The sequence below is a fragment of the Chrysemys picta genome, chromosome 2 (assembly GCF_011386835.1).
Source record: "Chrysemys picta bellii isolate R12L10 chromosome 2, ASM1138683v2, whole genome shotgun sequence".
Taxonomy (NCBI): domain Eukaryota; kingdom Metazoa; phylum Chordata; order Testudines; family Emydidae; genus Chrysemys; species Chrysemys picta.
Window position 1 is genome coordinate 87,168,346 of NC_088792.1, and position 21,055 is coordinate 87,189,400.

Genomic DNA, 21,055 nt, shown 5'->3' on the forward strand with positions numbered 1-21,055 from the left:
CTCCGAGCAGGCTGGTGGAGTCAGAGTTGCTGAACCAGGGCTGCTTAACACACACTGACATTCAGTGCATGCTTGTACACTGGTTGGGAGCATCCAGACAGAGAGCTAGAGCAGCAGAGCATTTTAAGACACTCGGGGTTACAGGACAAGTGGTGGCAGAACCTCTCACGGGTTTGGGTCACGCCCCAAAACACAACACCCATCTGGTTTCATTATTCCACCCTACTACCAGTGTGGGACCTGAGCAGAGAGCTGACTCTGCAATACATCATTGCATCAGTAGATGAATAGCCCAAGAACATTTTGCAGTTCAGCCCAGGAAATGTTCATTTCCCCTGCTGAGCGGCAGCTGGTTGTATAGATGCTGTGCACTACCAATACCACAAAAGGATGACAGAAGAAGTAGAAATCTTTTTAAGGAACCATCAGGATCAGCTAGAAGAACATATTCACTTTCCATGGCAGCATACCCTCAGGTAAGAGAGAATTATGCTTTATGTAGAATTTGAAGGTGACACCATAGAAGAGGGATATTTACTAATGGTCTCTTATGTATCTAAGGAACTCTGTAGGTACCAACCTCCTGCTATCTGAGTTGACATTTAAGGTTCTTAAAAATGACAGTATAATGGGTAACAGCCATGAAACTAGAAAAGGGGAAGTTTAGGTTAGACATTATGGAGGTGGAGGGGAGAAATCTTGCTGTGAGATCAAGTAGACAGTAGAATAATTTGCAGTGAGCAATAATTAAGAACCACCACCAGAGATCTTTAAGGACACATTGAAACACTCATGGATTTAGTGTGTAAGACAGTCCAGCACTAGAGCAGAGGGATGGACTGAAGGACCTGTCTACCCTGTCATCTGACAGTCTCTGGGTATTGTTTTTTATTTTAGATTTGTATTAAGATTGTACAAATACACAAGGTGCCAGGGTATATTACTGCCCAACATGGTCCAAAAAACAACCACCCCCACAACATCAATGTCTACGCACATCCCTTTAATACAGAGAAAATGGCAGAGAGGAGAAAGGAAGCGAGAAAGCATGGTGTGGAAGGATGATCTTATGGTATAGATACTGACCCAAAAGATCTGATTCCTGGCTTTGCCACAGATTTTCCATGTGACCCTGGGCAAATTGCTTGATCCGTTTATGGCTCAGCTTCCCATCTGTAAAAACTGGGATAATTAATAAATAAAGGCAGGCTTACCTCACAGGGCTTGTGAAGATACATGTATTTATGTTTCTGATATGCTTCTCTAATATGGTGTTGTAGGTCAGATAGGTACCAGTAATGAGATAGATGCACCTCCAGAAAGATGAACAAGTGCTTCCAAATATGTTACCTTGCAACAAACCATCAATAAGTGTAGCACACCCCACGGGTAGTGAACTGGTTAAACTATAACGAAAGAGAAATATGGTCACTATCTACAAGTATATGAAGAATCTTATTAAAATACCAAGGAGGGAAAGGAGTTGTTTTAAGGAAAGTTAAGGCTGAATACACCTCTACCCCGATATAACGCTGTCCTCGGGAGCCAAAAAATCTTACCGCGTTATAGGTGAAACCGCGTTATATCGAACTTGCTTTGATCTGCTGGAGTGCGCAGCCCCCCCCCTCCCGGAGCGCTGCTTTACCGCGTTATATCCAAATTCGTGTTATATCGGGGTAGAGGTGTACCAAGAAAGATTTCCCAATTCCTATTAGATGTTGGAATAATCCCTAAAAGGAAGAAGTGGTTGGAATCCCCATTACTGAAAACTTGGCTAGACACTTTTGGAAAAGACAGGCTGCAATGTACCTCATTGACAGGCAGATGAAGTAGCTGACTTAACAAGTCTTTCATCTCTAATTTCGAGGAAGGTATCATACAGATAATCATACAAACAACAACAAGGGAAAGGGAGGGGTGAGGAAGTAAGTAGGTGTGGTATTTTAAGGAAGAAGGAGAGGGTGGAATTAACAGTCACTGCAAAAGGGCAGGATAATGAATTCCATGTGAAAATTTGTCTTCAACAGAACATAGAAAAGAAATCTGAATGATTAGAGAGGAGGGACGACCCTGCAGAAAGAACTACTGACAAAAAGCAGGTAAGATAAACTTAGAAAAAAAATTGAATCTGTATGAATTGGCCCATCCAGTCTACATGTATCTTAAAAGCATTCAAGGAATCATCCAACATACATATTTACCACGGAAAATTAATTTCTAAAAAGTATGGACTGCTTGGGGGAGGTCAGCAAACTGGGGGAAACAAATGGGACACAACCAGAAATTTGGTAAGAAGTGGGCCCAACGTTCTCCCCACACTGCTCAGCCCAGAACACTCCCCCTGCTGCTCCCCCACCCTGTCCTGAGCTCTCTCACACTTCCTCTGCACCCAAACCACACTCTCGGCCCTGCACCCACTCCACACACACTCCTCTCCTGCTGCCCCACACCTAGCTCCACACCCTTTCCCTCACCTTGCCCTGCACCCAGCCCTGTGGTCTCTCCACCTCTAAACCCAGCCCCAAGCTCTTACCCAGAGAGGCAGTCAGGCTGAATAGCACCATTCCCCCTCCCCCCCAGGAGACGGGCAGTTCTGGAAGCCTACTGTCTCTCTGCTTCCCTAGGAAGCACCAAAATCCCAGATCCAACCCTTCCACCCATCTGGGGTTTCCCAGTGGCCCCTGCTCCACTTCTCCACCGAGACTGGGGGTGCTCAGTGCCCATAGGGTGCAGGAAAGACGTCAAAGGTGTGGGGGCCAAGCTGGAGCACGAGCTCACAATGCCCCTCAAATTTAGCCTGGCTACCCAGTCATCCCAGCAGGGAAGGGGCTCTGCTGTTATGCCTCCCAGTTCTGGTCAGGGGCCAACGAGTGGGGGGGGGCTGGGCCCTCTAGACATCTCCCCCTCCCCACCATTGAACCACTGGAATATAGTACACATTTAAAAAAAAAAAGAAAAGTGGAGTGAGCCTAGCAATTATCATCCCGTAAAGCTAACAGCAAAACACCAACCACCTCAATGGAATTATCAAGCAATCAATGGAAATTAGGTGCATAAGTGCTTGTAAAAATCCCATTAGGTGTCTTTCTGCATCTTTAGGCACCTAAATACCTTTAAATCTGGTCCTTTGGGACTTAGGAGTCTAAGGCCTTGGCTACACTTGCGAGTTACAGCGCTGTAAAGCCTCCCCCAGCGCTGTAACTCACTCCCCGTCCACACTGGCAGGGCACTTGCAGCGCTGTATCTCCCTGGGTACACCGCTGCAGGTACTCCACCTCCCTGAGAAGCATAAGAGATACAGCGGAGTGGCTACGACTCACGGGTGTGAGTGTTAAACGCTTGCAGCGCTGTACTAATCACCTTCTCAAGTGGCCAATCCTCTCCATGGTTGTGATCGGCTGCAGGAATGCGGAAGTGCCGGTTTCAAAGCTCGTACCACAAAGAAAAAGCAAATAATTTGCTGTTTGCTTTGAGTGAGTGAATGAATGAGCGGGGGCCGGGAGTTCGGAACTTGCAAAATAGAGAGCTGACATGCTCCAAAAAGCACTCTATCTCCCCCCACACTCCCTGTCACACTCCACGCCCCACCCCACCTCATCCCGTTTTGAAAAGCACGTTGCAGCCACATGAATGCTGGGATAGCTGCCCATAATGCACCGCTCCCAACACAGCTGCAAATGTTACAAGTGTAGCCACACCACTGCGCTGGCAGCTGTCAGTGTGGACAGACTGCAGCGCTTTTCCCTACTCAGCTGTACGAAGACAGGTTTCCCTCACAGCGCTGTACAGCTGTAAGTGTAGCCAAGTCCCACTGATTGTCAATGAGACACAAGAGAGACTACAGACCTAGATCAGGATAATTACGCCACTCGGTGTGAAAAATCCACAACCCTGAACGATGTAATTAGGTCGACCTAACCCCGCATGCTTCTCCCATTGACATAGCTACCACCTCTTAGGAAGGGGAATTAACTACCCCAATGGGAGAAGCATCTTCACTTAAGCACTTCAGCGGCACACCGGCATTGGTGCAGCATTTTAAGTGTAGACCTGCCTTAAGTTACTTTTGAAAATGGAACTTTGACATCTAAAACTCTGCGCACCTTTTAGCGACATGGCGGTAGTGGCACAGCCGTGTCGCTAAAAGCTGTGTAGTGTAGACATAGCCTAAATCCTAAAAGTGACAGTTGTAATGATTTATCGAGTCAAAGTGTCTTTCAGAGCGGATCCATGGGGTAACCCCTGGGGATCAGTGTCTCTGGCCTTGTGAGAGTTCAAACAGCAAAGAGATGGAAAATTTTCCTGTGTCTTTGTTTTATTTCCTTCATTCAGTCTCTAAGGCTATGTCTACACTACACAGCTGTTAGCGACATGGCTGTTTGTCGGCTCTCCTGCCGACAAAAAACTTCTACCCCCAACGAGCGGCGTTCGTGTTGTCGGCAAGAGAGCGCTCCTGCCGACAATGCACTGTTCCCACTGGTACTTGCTGTGGCAAAACTTTTGTCTTTGGGGTGAGAGGGGGGGTTAACACCTCTGAAAGACAACGGTTTTGTTGTTCAATTGCCAGTGTAGACATAGCTTAAGTCCATAGGACGAGCTTCCTTGCATGTAGTATTTCCAAGGTGTGATAGGCCATTAACCAATCCTTTGTATTGCACTGGTCCTTGATGGCCCACCTGATTTTGACAGTTCTTCTGGACAGGCAGGGGGAATCACTCTTAATTCTTCCCATCTGAGTTCACAAGTTTAAAGCAAACATTTTAAAAAAGTTATCAAGCAAAACTTACATATTTCCTTGTAGCATGGAATACCGACATTATAAATAAGATGAATGCATACAACAACTGACAAACATTGTTTAGAGTCTAAACACTACATACATTCTTATAAAACTGATACCTATTTTGAGCAATTCAAAACACACAAGTGAACTGCTCTGGTCTCCAGCTAGGTGTTTGTCCGTTCTTAGATAGTGCCTGCAGCCTTGGCAAGATGCTTGGCAAGAGCTGCCAGCATCACAGAGGCGTCACCAGAAGCCTTATAACTTCATCAAGTAGAGAAAGAAGAACACACACCAGCCTGCAAGTGGATCACAGATAGGCAAGAGGCGGATGGGTGTAATCATGGGTATGCAGAAGCGGGTGCATCTGTGTGTGGGAAGGGCGGTGGCAGAGAATAACTAGGGTGGGACTGCCTAGGCATCCGTATGTCTTCACATATGTCTCCACTATAAGTTAAGGCTTGACCAGGACCAGTGCAGGCATAAATTATTCAGTATTATCTAAATATACTTCCCTGCTGTGAAACATGGTCTCAGGGAGAAAACCCACATCTGTGCTGGGTACACTGAAGCCGTGGTTTGTTTAGATGAGCAAATCAAACAAGAGTATGAAGGGTGTGACTGAGGTGTGAAAAATCCTTTAGGGTTAAATTTCTGAGCGCTACAGTCGCTGTCTCAGCAAGGTGTTAGATTAGCACCCGAGTGAGAACATCTAAAATAGACCTTTGGCTAAAAGGTCTGTTTTTGACTTGTCAGCAGTAATGCCTGTAACTCAGGGCACATCTTCACAGGGGGATAATGAGCTCTACAGAGCTGTGATTTCTAAAGCACACTAGCATTTTGCTCATTAGTTGATCTGTAGTCCCCTTGTGCATTTTAACATAGTACCACAGCACTTCATTAAAGAGCACTAGGGAACTTTTAGTGCACACCAGCATGGTCTACATGGACCAATTAATGCCTAACACGTTAGTGAGATGTAGAAATCATGCCCCCATATTGCACATTTCTGCACCATAGAGACAACCCCTGCAGGCTCTTAGCATGGTCTAAAAGTGGTTAGCATGAGTTTTTGTAACATCGTGTTGAAATGAGTGAGCAATTGGGCTGGAAAGATGAGAAATGTAAACTGGGTTTGCTCTCTTTTCACCAGATGTGTGGATCATGGCCACTAAAGATTGCAAAACTATTTATATATGTATGTGTGTATATTTACATTTATACACATACACACTACAGCAGTGGTCACCAACTGGTCAATTGCAATCTTCGGTGGGGCTGCCGCTAAGACAGGCTCCCTGCCTGCCCCGGCCCCACACCACTCCTGGAAGTGGCCACCACAACCCCGCGGGCAGAGGGACAGGGGTCTCCCTCCACATGCTGCTCCTGCCTGCAAGCACTGCCCCCCGCACCTCCCATTGGCCAGGAAAGGGGAACTGTGGCCAATGGGAGCTGCAGGGGCAATGCTTGCAGAGAGGGACAGCGCGCAGAGCCATGTGCCACCCGCCCCCCTCCCAGGGGCCGCAGGGGTGCATTGGCCCCTTCCAGGAGCGGCGTGGGGCCAAGGCAGGCAGAGAGCCTGCCTTAGGGGCAGCCATGCTGCGTAGCCAACTGGGAGCTGCTGGAGGTAAGTGCTATTTGGAGGGAGGCTGCACCCCAATCCCCAGCCCTGACTCCCCTCCCAGAGCCAGCAACCTGTACCCCCTCCTGCATCCCAACACTGCCCCGGCCTGGAGCCCCCTCCTGCACCCAAACTCCCAGAGCCCACCCTCCCCCCGCCACTGCACCCCAACCCCCTGCCCCAGGCTCAGCCCAGAACCTCCTCCCACACTGCAAAACCCTCGGCCACAGCCCAGAGCCCGTACCCCTTCCTGAACCCCAACTCTAGCCCCCTACCCCAGCCCAGTGAAAATGAGTGAGGGTGGGGAAGAGCGAGTGACGGAGGGGGGGCGATGAAGTGAGTGGGGCAGGGCTTTGGGGAAGAGGCAGGGTGGATCCTGGGTTGCTCTTAAATTCAAAAAGTGATCTTGGGCGTAAAAAGGTTGGAGACCACTGCACTACAGTATAGAATGCTTGAGAATCACTGATGTGAGAAAGAGTGTGTTGGCAGCAGGGCCGGATTAACTCTCCTGTGAGCCCAGGGCTATTAGATTTTGTGAGGCCCCTGTATACAAGTCATTTTCCTGGGAGGGAATTTGGTGCAGGAGAGGGCTGGGACAGGGAATTGGGGTGCAGGAGGGGGTGCAGGATCTGGGAGGAAGTTTGGGTACAGGAGGGGATTCTGGCCTGGAGCAGGGGATTGGGGTGCAGGAGGGGGTGCGAGGTGCAGGCTCTGGCTGGGAGGTGCTTACCAGTGGTGGCTCCCAGCCAGTGGCACAGCAGGGTTCAGGCAGGCTGCCTGCCTGCCATAGCCCCATGCCACTCCCGGAAGCGGCCGGCTGCGGACACATCTCTGGGGCCCCTGGGACGGAGGGGGACAGCGTGTCTCTGTGCGCTGCCCGCGCCCACAAGCGCTTCCCCCGTAGCTCCCATTGGTTGGGAACATGCTAGCAGCCGGCCGCTTCCAGGAGCGGTGTGGGGCCATGGCATGCAGGCAGGGGCGGCTCTAGCTTTTTCGCCGCCCCAAGCACAGCAGTCAGGCGGCTTTCGGCGGCGCGCCTGCGGGAGGTCCCCGGTCCCGCGGATTCGGCGTACTCGCTGCCGAATTGCCACTGAATCCGTGGGACCGGTGGACCTCCCACAGGCATGCCACTGAAGGCTGCCTGACTGCCGCCCTCGGATGGACCAGCAGGTGCGCTGGTGCCTGGAGCCATCGCTGTTTGTAGGTAGCCTGCCTGAGCACTCCACTGCACTGCAGGACTTTTAGTGGCCTGAAGTTGGAGATTACTGCCTTTGATTTATTTTTGTGGGGCCCGCCTTGAGCCGGGGGCCTGGGCTGCAGCACCTAAAGCCCCTGCCTTAATCCGACCCTGGTTGGCAGGGCAGTATATCATCTGTTACCTGAAACCAAAAAGCAGAATATGTTCTACAGCTATGTTTTTAGAATCTTGGTAAGCACAAAAATAGAGCAGGGCTGTGCTTGGGACCAGAGGAAGTAGACTACAATAAAATGAGCTGGAGAAAAAAAAATAAGGAAGAGAGGTGGTTTGAGAAAGAAGCAGAAGTTGATTTAATGTTTGCTGTATTCTACAAGGGCAAGTGTTTGAGTGAGGGGTTGTTACAAACATTTATAATCTAGTGCAGTGTTTTTCAGCCCCTTCAAATTAGATCCCTCACTAGGGATCAACATTTTTCAAAATGCCCTTAGGTTTGCAATAAATAGAACAATGATAAGCCTATAGAATTTACGGGTGTGTTTCAAGAGATTGACAGAGAATCCCGACTGCAAAGGGTAAGGGGGTGCAGGGAGAGGGAGATTCTCTTTGCTTTAGACTGATAATAATAAAATAATAATATTTTCAACCTCCCTGATTGCCTTTCATAACTCAAACAAATAAAGAACTAATGACTGGTACTACTAATCATAATGAGCCTTCCTGGGGGAGGGTACGAACCACCAGTTAAGAGGCTCTGGCCTAATTGAATACAGCGTTACCATAAGAGCCAATTTTTAAAAAAGAGGCACTTACGGTATATACACAAAATAGGAAGCTGTGGGAGGACACAAGGAGGTGGCTACATACACATGCATTCCAATTGCATGTGCAATATGGGTAAGTAAGTGTACAACTATCCGACTGTGTCTGCAATTCCCCCCAAGACTCAGCATGCCCTATGGCATGAAAGCCACTGTCTGTCAAACACAGCTGTGTGTGTGGTATGGTATTGAAACTTTCCAAAGGAACCCACAAGCAGAGTGGTTAAGCTTGTATCATTGAGAGAGGGTCAGCACAGCCTGAGGCCCATAAAGGGGGAGAGAAAGTAAAAAAAAAACCACATAAGTTCCCTGTCTCAAAATAGCAAATGTCAAACAACACACCTGGGGATCAAATGCAGCATAGAGATGAGGGGGTAGCCAGCAGATGCTGTTAAACCTCAAGATTCAGCTTCAGGAGCTAGCCGTATTTACAAGTCCTATTGATCAGACATTTGGGAATAGCTGGATACTTACCCCATAGATCGGAATAACAAGTGACCTACTGTGTGATGGGCAGACGTCCGAGAGAAGTCTCAGCATCACGAGAGCAGGCAGAGCGGAGAATTTTGCTATGGTGTCAGGGAGGCTGATTTGAGCATTACCGCCGTTGCTCACCCTGCCAGCCAGGATACTGCAGTGTCCATCACAGAGCTGTGTATCCAAGTAAAAAAATCAGATCAGATGAGAAGGGCCCATCATGATTACCTAGTCTGACCTCCTGCATACAGAGGCCATTGGTTTCTCTCAGTAATTTCTACAGCATCCCAATACCTTGTGGCTGAACTAGTATACACATGCAGTAAGGAAGAATGTATCATATCCCTTTAGTAAACTGTTCCAATAATAAGAACAGGAGTATTTGTGGCACCTTAGAGACTAACAAATCTATTTGAGCATAAGCTTTTGTGGGCTACAGCCCACTTCTTCGGATGCTTACTCCCACTGGTAAAGATTTGCAGAGCAATTCCAGTTAGAATTTTCCTAATTTCATTGGTGCTTATTATGCCTTTGCTAGCATCAGATTCCTTCTCCCCATTTACGTTTTTATAGAATGATCAATGCATAGAGACGACTGACTTTAAATCCAGCAACACAGATGTGGCTACTGGATGGACTCTGCAGGCCGGCCCATTGATTTAAGTGAGAATGCTGCCTGCATTGGTACTGCAAGAGCCGGCTAAGGGTGATTTCTGCTTATTACTAACATTGCCTCACCTACTCCCTTCTCTAGCTTTACAGCTAGCAGCAGTCAGAAAACCCTTCATCGTTAGCCTTTCTCCAGCCCTCTTTCCTGGGCCAAAACCCCAAAGAGGATTTTAAATATGTAAGAGGACTTTTCATTTCAAATGTTTTGGAGTACAGCAGGTTTGAACTTTGCACAGTGAGATGTTGTAAAACAAAGCCACAGCTTCCAGCTAGCACAGAAAATAGCTGATAAATTATTACAAAATAAGAGAAAAACTTCACGCTGCATGGCAGAAATCAATCACCGATGACTTGGCATTACAAGGAAACATCCTCTGTGGGCAAATGAATTCCTAATGGTCAATAGTGCAGTTTCTTGCCACTTCTACTGAAGCATCTGAAACCTTTGTCTTTTACTACGTTTGTACAGTGCCTAACACAACGGGGCCTGATCTAAACTGGGGCCTCTAGGCAACACTGCTATACAAATTAACGATGAAGCATGCAAATTTCCAATCTACCTTTTCTTTTTGTTTGTCAGAGGATGGTGGGAGCATGATTCAGGGGGTAGCTCCTCTGAGCTGGAGACTGGTTTGAACACCAGTAAAATTGCCCCTTCATCATGGGCTTTCACAGGCCATTCTTTCTGTGCTATGTTACTGGGCTTCTGTGTCACGCTTTCTTGATATACAAAATTCCTGTGAGTTTCCTACATTAAAAAAAATGATTGTTTGCAATCAAACAAAGGAGCCAACCCATTAAAATAACACATGCTTTAGGCAAGCAGCATGGGCATCTCACTGGTTTTTAATCATTCCCCACAAACAGAACTGTTTGTAGAAATCCTTAAATGCTACATCTACCAGTGCTCAGAGTGTCCTACGTTTTATGCTGATGAACAGATTTATTTAAGGCATTATTTGTGGGGCTCAACTCTTGATTCACTATCTCCAAGAAGAGAACTTGGCTCGCTCACTTAACTGTATTTTGCAGGTTGCTGGGTTTACCTCTCTGATGACTATTTTTCCTCCTTTTATATTTTCTTTTGCAAGGCAATCACTCACCATGACCCAGGAATACCCTGAGGTGACAACTGAATTTACCTATGATGAAGCAGCTGCAGTTTGTGATCAAGTAAACATCCAGGCGTTTGGGAAAGTATTTCTGCCAGCCTTATATGCCCCTGTGTTTGTTCTTGGCCTGGTGGGGAATCTCCTGGTGGTTTTTGCCATCGTGAAGGGCAGTCGACAGAAGAGCATCACAGACATTTTTCTCTTGAACTTGGCTATCTCGGACCTGCTCTTCGTGATCTCTCTTCCTTTCTGGGCTTTCTATGTGATGCAAGGATGGACGCTTGGGAACATTCCATGCAAAATCATCTCCTCACTTTATTATGTGGGTTTCTTTGGGGGCATGTTTTTCATCACCATCATAAGCATCGATAGATACCTGGCCATAGTTCGGGCAGCGTTTTCTCTGAAAGCCAGAACAGTCAGCCATGGCTCTCTTACCACTCTTGGGGTGTGGGCGGTAGCCATTTTAGTCTCAGTGCCACAATTTGTGTTCACCCAGGAGGCAGAGGAACAATGCATCCCTAGCTACCCTGATGATCTTAAGGAAATCTGGCCTATTTTCTGCAATGTGGCAATGAATGTCTTAGGGTTCCTTATCCCAGCTTGTGTCATGAGCTATTGCTATTTTGGGATCATCAGGACATTGCTCTCCTGCAAAAATCACAAAAAAAAAAGAGCCATCAAACTCATTTTAGTGGTGGTGGTTGTGTTTTTCCTCTTTTGGACCCCATACAATGTACTGATTTTTCTGGAAACTTTAAGACACTATAAATTGATTAACCAATGCCACGAATTTATAGACTATGCAATGCATGCGACTGAAACACTAGCATTCAGTCACTGTTGTCTCAATCCGGTGATCTATGCTTTTGCTGGGGAAAAATTCAGGAAGTACCTTTGTCACTTGTTTCTAAAGTGCTGCTTGTTCCTGTGCCCCTGTGGGCCCTGCCACCGATACCCGACTAGCTCTATAACTACCTCTCCAGAAAGCATGCTAAGCAGCAACCAGACCCAGAATACCAGTGACCAGGACGCCTCTGTCCTTCTGTGAAAGATTTTGTTAGCATATCTCTAGAAATACACCTCCTCCAGGCTTCAGAGTGGCAGCCGTGTTCAGAGCCGGCTTTAGGAAGTGCGGGGCCCGATTCGAACAGTTTTGACGGGGCCCCGGCAAGGATGACTGAAAAAAGAAAAAATACGTAAAAAAACATCTGGGGCTTGTACTCACCGGGCGGCACTCGTAGTCTTCGGCGGTTTGTCCTTCACTCGCTCCGGGTCTTTGGTGGCACTGAAGGACCTGCTGCCGAAGTGCTGCCGAAGACCCAGAGCGAGTGAAGGACCCGCCGCTGAAGTGTCGCCGAAGACCCGGAGCGCTGCCGGGTGAGTAAAAATTAAAAAGGAGCCTCTAGCCAGGGAAGGGATTCTTGGCCACTTGCCCCCACCCCGGCAGCCCTGCCACTGGGAGCGGGGCCCTCTTAGGCGCGGGGCCCGATTCGGGGGAATTGGTGGAATTGGCCTAAAGCCGGCCCTGGCCGTGTTAGTCTGTATCAGTAAAAACAACGAGGAGTTCTTGTGGCACCTTAGAGACTAACACATTTATTTGGGCATAAGCTTTCGTGGTATATAACCCACTTCATCAGATGCATGGAGTGGAAAATACAGTAAGCAGGAATAAACATACAGCACATGAAAAGATGGGAGTCAAATATAACATGTGAGTGTACCTGAATGTCAGGTATTCCTTTTGCTCAGCATTAATTATTTTTTAAAAGTACAGCTTTAATGATGACAACTGAACAACACGTAAAAACAATATTGCAGCAGAATTAAGGAAAAAAAGAGAAAAACAGCACCAGGAAGAAAAGAAGAATTTAAGGACAAATCATGTGATAGAAATGTAAACAATCAAAGTGTGTTTGTGAATATAAACATACCTGTATGCACACACATGGAAAAAGGAAAAAGCAACGTCTATAAAGTCCATGGTCCAGCTGATTGATAGTAATGGGGAATATTTGATATACTGTATATTGGGTTACTCTTAGTGTCCAGTGTAAACTGAGGAACACCTTTGTTTTTCCATTCTTTCTGATCCAGCAGCATGTTCTTTTATACTGTATATTTGGTTTGAAAGCTCTTTGGGGCAAGAACGTCTTCTTATGTCTTATGGGAAGCACCCAGCACATTTCTAAAGCAGTGTGTAAAGGATTTTTTTTGTTTGTTTCTGGATTACTTGTTGCTACAAGTATTTTATTTGTTAATGCATAGCTAATAAAATACTAATGGTTTTAAAAAGTTCTTTTTGATTATTATTATTAGTTTAGTACCAACAATATGCTCAGCACTATACAATATGTAAAAATGAGGAGAAAAACTGGCTGTAAGCCCACTAAAAAGCAAAAGGAGTCCTTCCATTGACTTCAAAGGCCTTACAGCCCTTAGCCCCAATTCAGCCGAGCACTGCAGCACATGCTTAAACGCTTTGTTGAATAAAAGCTGACACACAGAAGACACACCTGGAGAGGGGATAAGTAGGTTGGGATATTTTTGAAAGCGTCGTTTAAGTTATAAACTCAATGATTGAGTTCACACCAGCTATTCAAGAGTAGGGGAAATGGGCCATATTCAGTGCATTGTAAATATATGATGACTCTTAAACATGTCCCGCTAATCAATCACATTGGACTGTTTTTTAAGAGATTAAAGCAACTCCAACCCCACAGTTTTCTGGAACCAAGGATACATGGGAACCCTAAAGTATTTACAGATTTCAACTTTTCTGTCTAAAGTCTGTGTGTATAAGGAGCAGTTTAGATCTGTTGGATTTAAGGCATGTCCTACCTGCCCAAGAGTCAGCTAACATATTTTATACATTGCACTTATAAAATGATCTGAATAAGTGGCAACACCATAATATATGAACAGTATATAGGTAAATGTCATTCATAACAAGAAGTAGTGCAATTAGAATCTTAACCTCTTCAGAGTTCCAATGCTGAGCAGTGTCTGACAAAACCAAGGATCCAATCCTGAAAAATGAGCCCACGTCGGTGGACCCCTGCACTTTCATGGATCCTGGTTGATACAGCTGGTCCAAAAAATGTCTAATTTTTAAAATTTTCAACAGAAATATTTTTTTCCACACAAAAAAAAAAGTTCCCATTTTTCAACTAGCTCTATTCATTGGCTTTCATAGGGCTGTGGAAGGGCTCAGAGATCTGCTTATGCAGAGTCAGTTGGAGAACTGGGACCCAAAATTCTGGATCTCATCACCACTGAACCGCAAGGATGTTAGGATCTGAACCCACCTATAAACATGATACTTTAAAGCCACAGAACCACCTGGAATGTTTTCTTCTTTACATATAATTTTACTAATATCCCATTTTTGCAATTGTGTAACCAGCACTGATTAATAATGAAATAGAAATTTCTAATTAAATGCACTAGATTTAATCAAAATATTACTGCTGATGTTTTAGACATTGACTAGAGGCATGTGGACACCCATTCTCCATTCATTCTAATGGGAATTGGGTGCTCAGATATCTTTGATTACTTTGAAAATTTTGGCCTAAATGTTTAAACAAGCCAGATAAGAGATCGCTGCCATTCCCCGCAAAGCAAATAGTTCCTTTTTTAAAACATCATGAACTGTGCAGGAAAAAAGAGGAAACACCCAGGGGTAAAATGAGAAGTGCCTCCCAGGCAAAGACAATGACATCAAAGTAAAGAGGTTAAAAATAAATGTTAGGAAAGCTCTGTGCACACGCATGAAATGTGGTTGGACATAAGCAAAGAAGTCACACTTGATAATGTAATCACTTTCGTTTTGCATTTACACCCGACACATAGAGCATGAGTTCATGCCTATTGAATCAATAGGAGTCTTCCCATTACATTTCAATGGACATAGGCTCAGGCTGTCAGGCTACAGCAGTGTGTGAACAGCAGTGCACACCAAAGTGCTGCACTGTAACTCCCTGGCATGGCTGCTCCAGGCATGAACTAAAAGGTTCCTAGTTCGCATTAATATAATCCTCTTCCAATTACATTAATGTCAACTAGGAACCTTTTAATTCACACCTGCAATGTTCACATAAGGGAGTTATAGTGCAGCACTTTGGTGTGCATTGCTATTCACACAATCCTGTAGTTTGAGCTGTGGGGCTATGTAGACAGACCTCAGAGTGGCAATTCTTCAACAAAAAAACTTCAAAAAGAGATTCCAACGTGAAGCTGCAGAACTGGAATTAATTTGCAAACTAGATACCATCAGATTAGACCTGAATAAAGACTGGGAGTGGTTGGGTCATTACAAAACCTAAACTTAATTTTCCTCAATACTAATTTTTCCCTACTGTTACTCACACCTTCTTGTCAACTGTCTGTAATGGGCCACTCTCTTATAGGGTGACCAGATGTGCCGATTTTATTGGGACTGTCCTGATATTTGCTTGTTTGTCCCGCGTCCCGACCAATGTTAGGTCGGGACACTGGACCAACCAGCAAGGCTCCCGCGCACAGGCGGAGCCCGGAAGGGCTCTCACTCCCCCCCCCCCCGCCCTGACTCCTCCCCCTCATTCCCCCATTGGATCCCTCTCCAAATCCCCGCCCCCTCACTGCCCCATTGGCTCCCTCCCCAAATCCCCGCCTCTTCCCAAGCACGCCATGCCTGGGAGACACAGGGGAGCGCGGGGCTGGGGTGAGTGTGAGTCCAGCCTGGCCCCAAGCAGGCAGGACGCGGGCACGGTACCTGGAGGGAGAGTAGGGGGGCGGCCCGCAGGGCCAGACAGCGGCTGTTCTCCCCACCTGGGCAGCGGGACTCGGGAGCAGCCGCTGCTGCATCTCCCACTGCCGTGGGGGGAGGAAGCGGCCAAGCACGTGGCGCTCGGCGGCTGTGGCTCTGGCGCCCGGGCCCGAACCCCCCGAGCCCGGGCCTGCTGCAGGGACCCAGCAGCGCGCATGCTGCGCCCAGCCCCTGGCCAGTCGCTTCTGGGCTGGCTGCCCAGCTGGTGCAATCCCGCGTGCGGCCCACTCACCCTCACCCTCACCCCGGCCCCGTGCTCCCCTGCGGCTCCCGGGCCTCCCTCCAGTGCTTGCGGAGGGAGGAGGAATGGTGGTGGTGCGGGGGTTGTTGTTGTTTTTTTTCCTCTCCCCCCCCCCCCCCCCGTCCCGATATTTGACCTGGGTGATCTGGTCACCTACTCTCTTACCACTTCAAAAGTTATTTCCCCTCCCTTGGTATCCTGCTGTTAATTGATTTATCTCGTTAGACTGACTTAACACTTGGTAAAGCACCCACATCCTTTCACGTATTTATACCTGCTCCTGTATTTTTCACTTCATACATCCGATGAAGTGGGTTCTAGACCACGAAAGCTTATGCCCAAATAAATTTGTTAGTCTCTAAGGTGCCACAAGGACTCCTCATTTTTTAACATATTCCCTTAGTTACACTTGTCAGGGACAAATGATACTTCCACCCTTCTATGTCTCCATTTAGCTCTCTGTGAAACAGGAATCTCCCAGGGATTTTATGAAGCTAATTTCATTGAATTTGGTGTACCGTATTTGGAGAGCCTTGGACGGAAGGTGCTACAAGAGGGCAAGTGATCTGCTGGATTCAGTTTACAGACGCTCATTTTTACTACTGTGACACTTGTTTGAAATCTCAGAAATGTCTCATACCAGGAGAAGTGATGCGCTTACCCCCAAAATAACCACATTTGCTTTGATTGCACAATGTTCATAGCTCTAGCAGTAAAAGTGCTGCTGTTATCACCACTTTTTTAACACATCTCCACTATAAAGGTAACCAATAACCAAGAGAGTTTATTTACATTGCACGGTTACGTGCATTTCTGCTCATTCTGTATTCCGTGCTCCCAGCTCCAATATGTTCTTTATGTATTTAGATAGGGTTACCATACGTCCGGTTTTTCCCGGACATGTCCGGCCTTTTGGTAATCAAACCCCCATCCAGGGGGAATTTCCAAAAAGCTGAACATGTCCAGGAAAAATACTCCCAGCTTTGCCGGCATCCCTGACTTACCTTAGAGCGGGATCCGGCGACGGCTGCTGCTCCCTGACTCCTCAGCTCTGTAAGAGCCAAGCTGCCCGAGAGCTACCGGCTTCATGGTTTGCCGGGCAGCCCCCAGACCTCCAGACCCTGCGTCCCTGGCGAGGCACTTCCCTTCCCGGGCTCCGGCTGCGCTGGGGAAGCGCCCGGCCGGGGGCACAGAGGGTCTGGAGGTCTGAGGGCTGCCCTGCAAACCGTGAAGCCAGTAGCGTTCGGGCAGCTGTTTCACGTGGCTGGAAGGGAGGAGGGGGAATGCAGGGCGTTCAGGGGAGGGGGCGGAGGTGGGGTGGGGACTTTGGGGAAGGGGCGGAGTTTGGGGAAGGGGCGGAGTTGGGGCGGGGAAGGGGGAGGGGTGGGGCCAGGGCCCCGTGGAGTGTCCTGTTTTTTAAAACCTTAAGTATGGTAACCCTAATTTAGAGCCTTATGCTAAGCCCTCTGAATTCACTTGAAATCTTTCCATTGACTTCAGTGGGCTTTGAATCATGCCCTCAATAACAAGCAACCCTCATGCAAAAAAGATAGCTCTCTTCAGAACCATCATGATGCTAAGATGACGTGTGATAATTCAGTTACTTTAAGCTTAAGACCTACCAACTATGACATTAACACAGCAAATTTAAGCCAACATGACTCACTAGCACAGATTCTCTCAACTCTGAGGATTAGCCTGGATCAACTCTCACCCCACAGGACCAGGACTAGCCAGCATCCAACCCACTACATACTGCAAATTGGGGTGTGAACAGATGAAGCACTCCGCCAGGATCAGATAACGTACTTATTGCCTGCCATACATTAAGGGTAGATTTGGGCACTGGCTGTTGCCCTACAACAAGGGCTATAAAAGCTCTACAGCCAGCAGGGGAGGAACACCCCAAGTGCAGGCACTGCATAGGGCTATCCCGAGTGTCCTCATGCTGGAGCTGGTAGGATATGTGAAGGGCCACAGGGCACTTGCTCGGAGCAGGGCTGGGAACAGGATGGCAGGCCCTGTAATCAGGGCCAGCTCCAGGCACCAGCCGACCAAGCACGTGCTTGGGGCGGCACCTTGGAAGGGACAGCCAATCTTGGAGTGGCGGGGGGCGCTTGGGGTTTTTTGGTGTTTGGTGGGACGGCGCTCGAGGTTTTTTGTTTGTTTGTTTTTGTTTCAGCGGTGCGGGCAGTGGGGGAGGCGGGGGTCGGCGCGGCGCTCGGGGGGGCAGGGGTTGGCACAGCGCTCAGCGGGGGGCAGGGGTTTGGGTGGCGCGGCGCTTGGTGGGGGGTTGGGAGGCCTGGCCCGGCATTCGGGGCGGCCCAGCACAGCCCAGCGCTTGGGGGAGGGGGGCTTTGGCAGCCCCGTGTGGCGCTCCGGGGGGGCGGGGGTTTTGGCGGCCGGCGCGGCGCTGGGAGGGGGTTTTGGTGGCGCGGCGCTTGGGGGGGGCTGTGTTACAGTGGGATGATGCTCTTTTTTTTTGCCTGGGGCAGCAAAAAAGTTAGAGCCGGCCCTACCTGTAATATACACCATTATGTGGGGGGGGGGGGCAGGAGGAGGGAGATGGCAGCTCCTGGTTGCGCTTTACCTTACACCAGGGGCCACATCAGTCTGTGGTAAGGTAAGAACAGATGATTTCAAATAATGGCTTAAAGCCGCTTTTACCTGCCCACCCCCTCCCTTCTCCTCCCTGGAACCGCTTGGACCATCCTGCATTTCTTGGAGGTGCAGCTCAGAATCCTGGCCTAAATATGTAACTCTCCTTCCATGTGAATGTATAATATCGAATCTAGTATTAACCGGGCCAGCTTTTTCATGGCTATTAACCCCTTCCCTAAACCTTTTGTGATTCTTATTAAGGCACATTGAGCTTGTATATGACCACTACGTTACTTTTATTTACACTTTACACAGTCGGGCAACCAGAGCCCACTGGAAGCTGCAGCCAGCACTGTATATTCCAGAAATCTACCTTCCAAAATGGAAGACAGCCCTGAGTTTCTGCAGCCGCGTCCCCACTACTTTACACAACAATGGGAGCGACTCCACACATACTATTTCTGATCTATGAAAGCGAAGGACCAGTACTAAGCAGAGTAATGGGGGTGGCCCCTGGTGTAAGGTAAAGCGCAACCATGAGTCAGGAACATTTGACAAGTTCAGCAATATTGACAACTGAAAGTGCCTCTTTACAAAATATTACTTATGATGACTTAATTGATGATTTTGTAAAGAAAAAGTGTAGAAAACAAGCTATCTGAATAAATATTTTTTTTTTCAAATTGAATAAGTTTCTTCAGAGGAAGTTAACTTTTATTTTTCCATTCATGCATCATCTATACTTTTTATTTTCCCACGTTTTTCATGTTAGCGTAATGCACATACAAGCTTTCATCAAGACCAGAAGTTCTCAAACTGTGGTCTGAGAACTCCATTCAGGTGGACCAAGGAAAGGTTATGATTTTTTTTAATAAAGCGCTCTTATCCAAAGCACTTTACAATAATTCGTTAACGGTACAAACAATGGAAAGATCATTAAGTGGTCCGCCGAGACCCTCAGCACTTTTCAAGTGGTCTGTGAAAAAAAGTTATATCACAAAAACAATCAAGGTACCTCACTTTATTTTCATTTACTTCCTATTACTTACAATATAGGAGGAGAATGAAAAAAAAAAGAATGAAAAATGGGGGTCAGGGGAGATAAGAGAGAATGTTCTTTTTCTCGGCAGGGCCCCGTCGGGGGGCCCCAAAAATGAAGCTGAGTACAGGACCCCACTAACTCTAAATCCGCCACTGTGGGATACGTAGTCCAGACAGGGAGCCTGGCCTATAGATGACTATGGGAGCACAACACACCCAAACTGCAACTCCCTTGCGGCACCAGCATTGATCTAGTTTGTCAATTTTTCACTGACAAATTGAAATTTTCCAGGGGGTGGGAAAAAACATTTTCCAACTAGCTCTAGCAAGTAAACTATAAATACACACCCTTGCTCATCCCACCACAACTTTGATGTATATTAGTTGTTTTGTATTTGGGGTAAGGAAGACAGGAAATGAATCAGTTTAAACAAAAAAAAAGGGAAATACTATTGCAACTACATGGACTTTCTTCTTTAATCACCGATATTTGTTCCTGTTTCAAATGTCATCAGACTCTTATTTTTATGACATTTTCCCAGCCAGGCTTTCTACAATGCTATGGCAGTAATAGCACTTCTTCATTCTTCTGTACTTGTAACTGGGTGAGAAGCAGCATATTTGACTAATTAGGACCAGGGCACGTCGCAGAGAGAAATGTGTGTTTTCAGCATTGCCAATCCCAAGCATTCAAAAATCATGTCTCAGGCCCCAAAACCATGAGATTGTAAACATAATAAATTTGGGATTATGTTCCCAGCTTGCAAACAGAGAAGAGAGATAAAACCAAAAAATACTCTTGCTAGAAGGCCATAACACTAGATTTCTTAAAATCCAGAACCTTAGCACAAGAACCCACAGCCAGACACACACGAAGCTGGCTGCTCTCTAAAGCAGGGCACAACTCACCCCATCTTACTCTAGACTGTCTGCCTGCAAAATGACTCTTCTAGGTCCAGACATGTCCATACAGATCCCATTCACCAGCCTGCAAGCAGGACTAGGAAACCACCCCTCTCTTGAAGTGACAACTTGTCATTGTTACAGTTTTCAGTACACCACAGGGTTCTTTTTATTTGCCGTCCACTGTTGAGCCTTTAGGTTAACGTTTTCAGGCTTTTACAAGGCAGCGAATCAGAGCTTGTGGGCATCACAAGAGGGCTCGAGTTTCTCCCCTTGGGAGACTTGCTCTGAGCAGGGGCCAATATCCAGTTACTCATGATAACATGGTGGTGTTTTGCACATTTTAAATGCCTACTTTTTACCACATACACAACTGGTGCTGCAGCTTACCACATCCTCTCACCAACATGTTACCGCTAATGCTACCACTGAGCTCCTTGCTCAATAACCTCATTGTAATCTGGGAACGGGCAGGGCTATATGATTTTGGGGTCCCCAGCACAGGTATTCTTAGAAACCTCCATGCTCTCTTTCCCTTAAATGTCCTCATTCTCCCTTCTTCCCTTTCAATATAAATCCCTTCAGTTTCTTTTCTGTCCTCCCTTTCATCTCTTTTCCTGTGGTTACTGTTTCCCCTATCTACAGCTGGGAAGGGGAAACAGCCTACTTCTCTCTTCCCTCCCCTCCATCCTCCATTTACAGGCAGGAGAATCACAATAGATTGCCTCTTCCCCTCCCTTGACTCATGTGATGGCTGGAAGGGGGTCCAAGGCCTGGTGAACAG

At 47.2% G+C, this 21,055-nt stretch overlaps 1 protein-coding gene across 1 annotated transcript; it reads left to right on the forward strand.

Annotated features, from left to right (window-relative positions):
* The first annotated feature begins 338 nt into the window (after nt 1–338).
* Nucleotides 339–12,970, forward strand: CX3CR1 (C-X3-C motif chemokine receptor 1). Its single transcript, XM_005314534.3, has 3 exons — nt 339–476; nt 2,028–2,099; nt 10,655–12,970. Exon 3 carries the CDS (start codon nt 10,668–10,670, stop codon nt 11,724–11,726), a length of 1,059 nt encoding a protein of 352 aa, XP_005314591.2. The 5' UTR covers nt 339–476; nt 2,028–2,099; nt 10,655–10,667; the 3' UTR covers nt 11,727–12,970.
* Nucleotides 12,971–21,055: the final 8,085 nt, after the last annotated feature.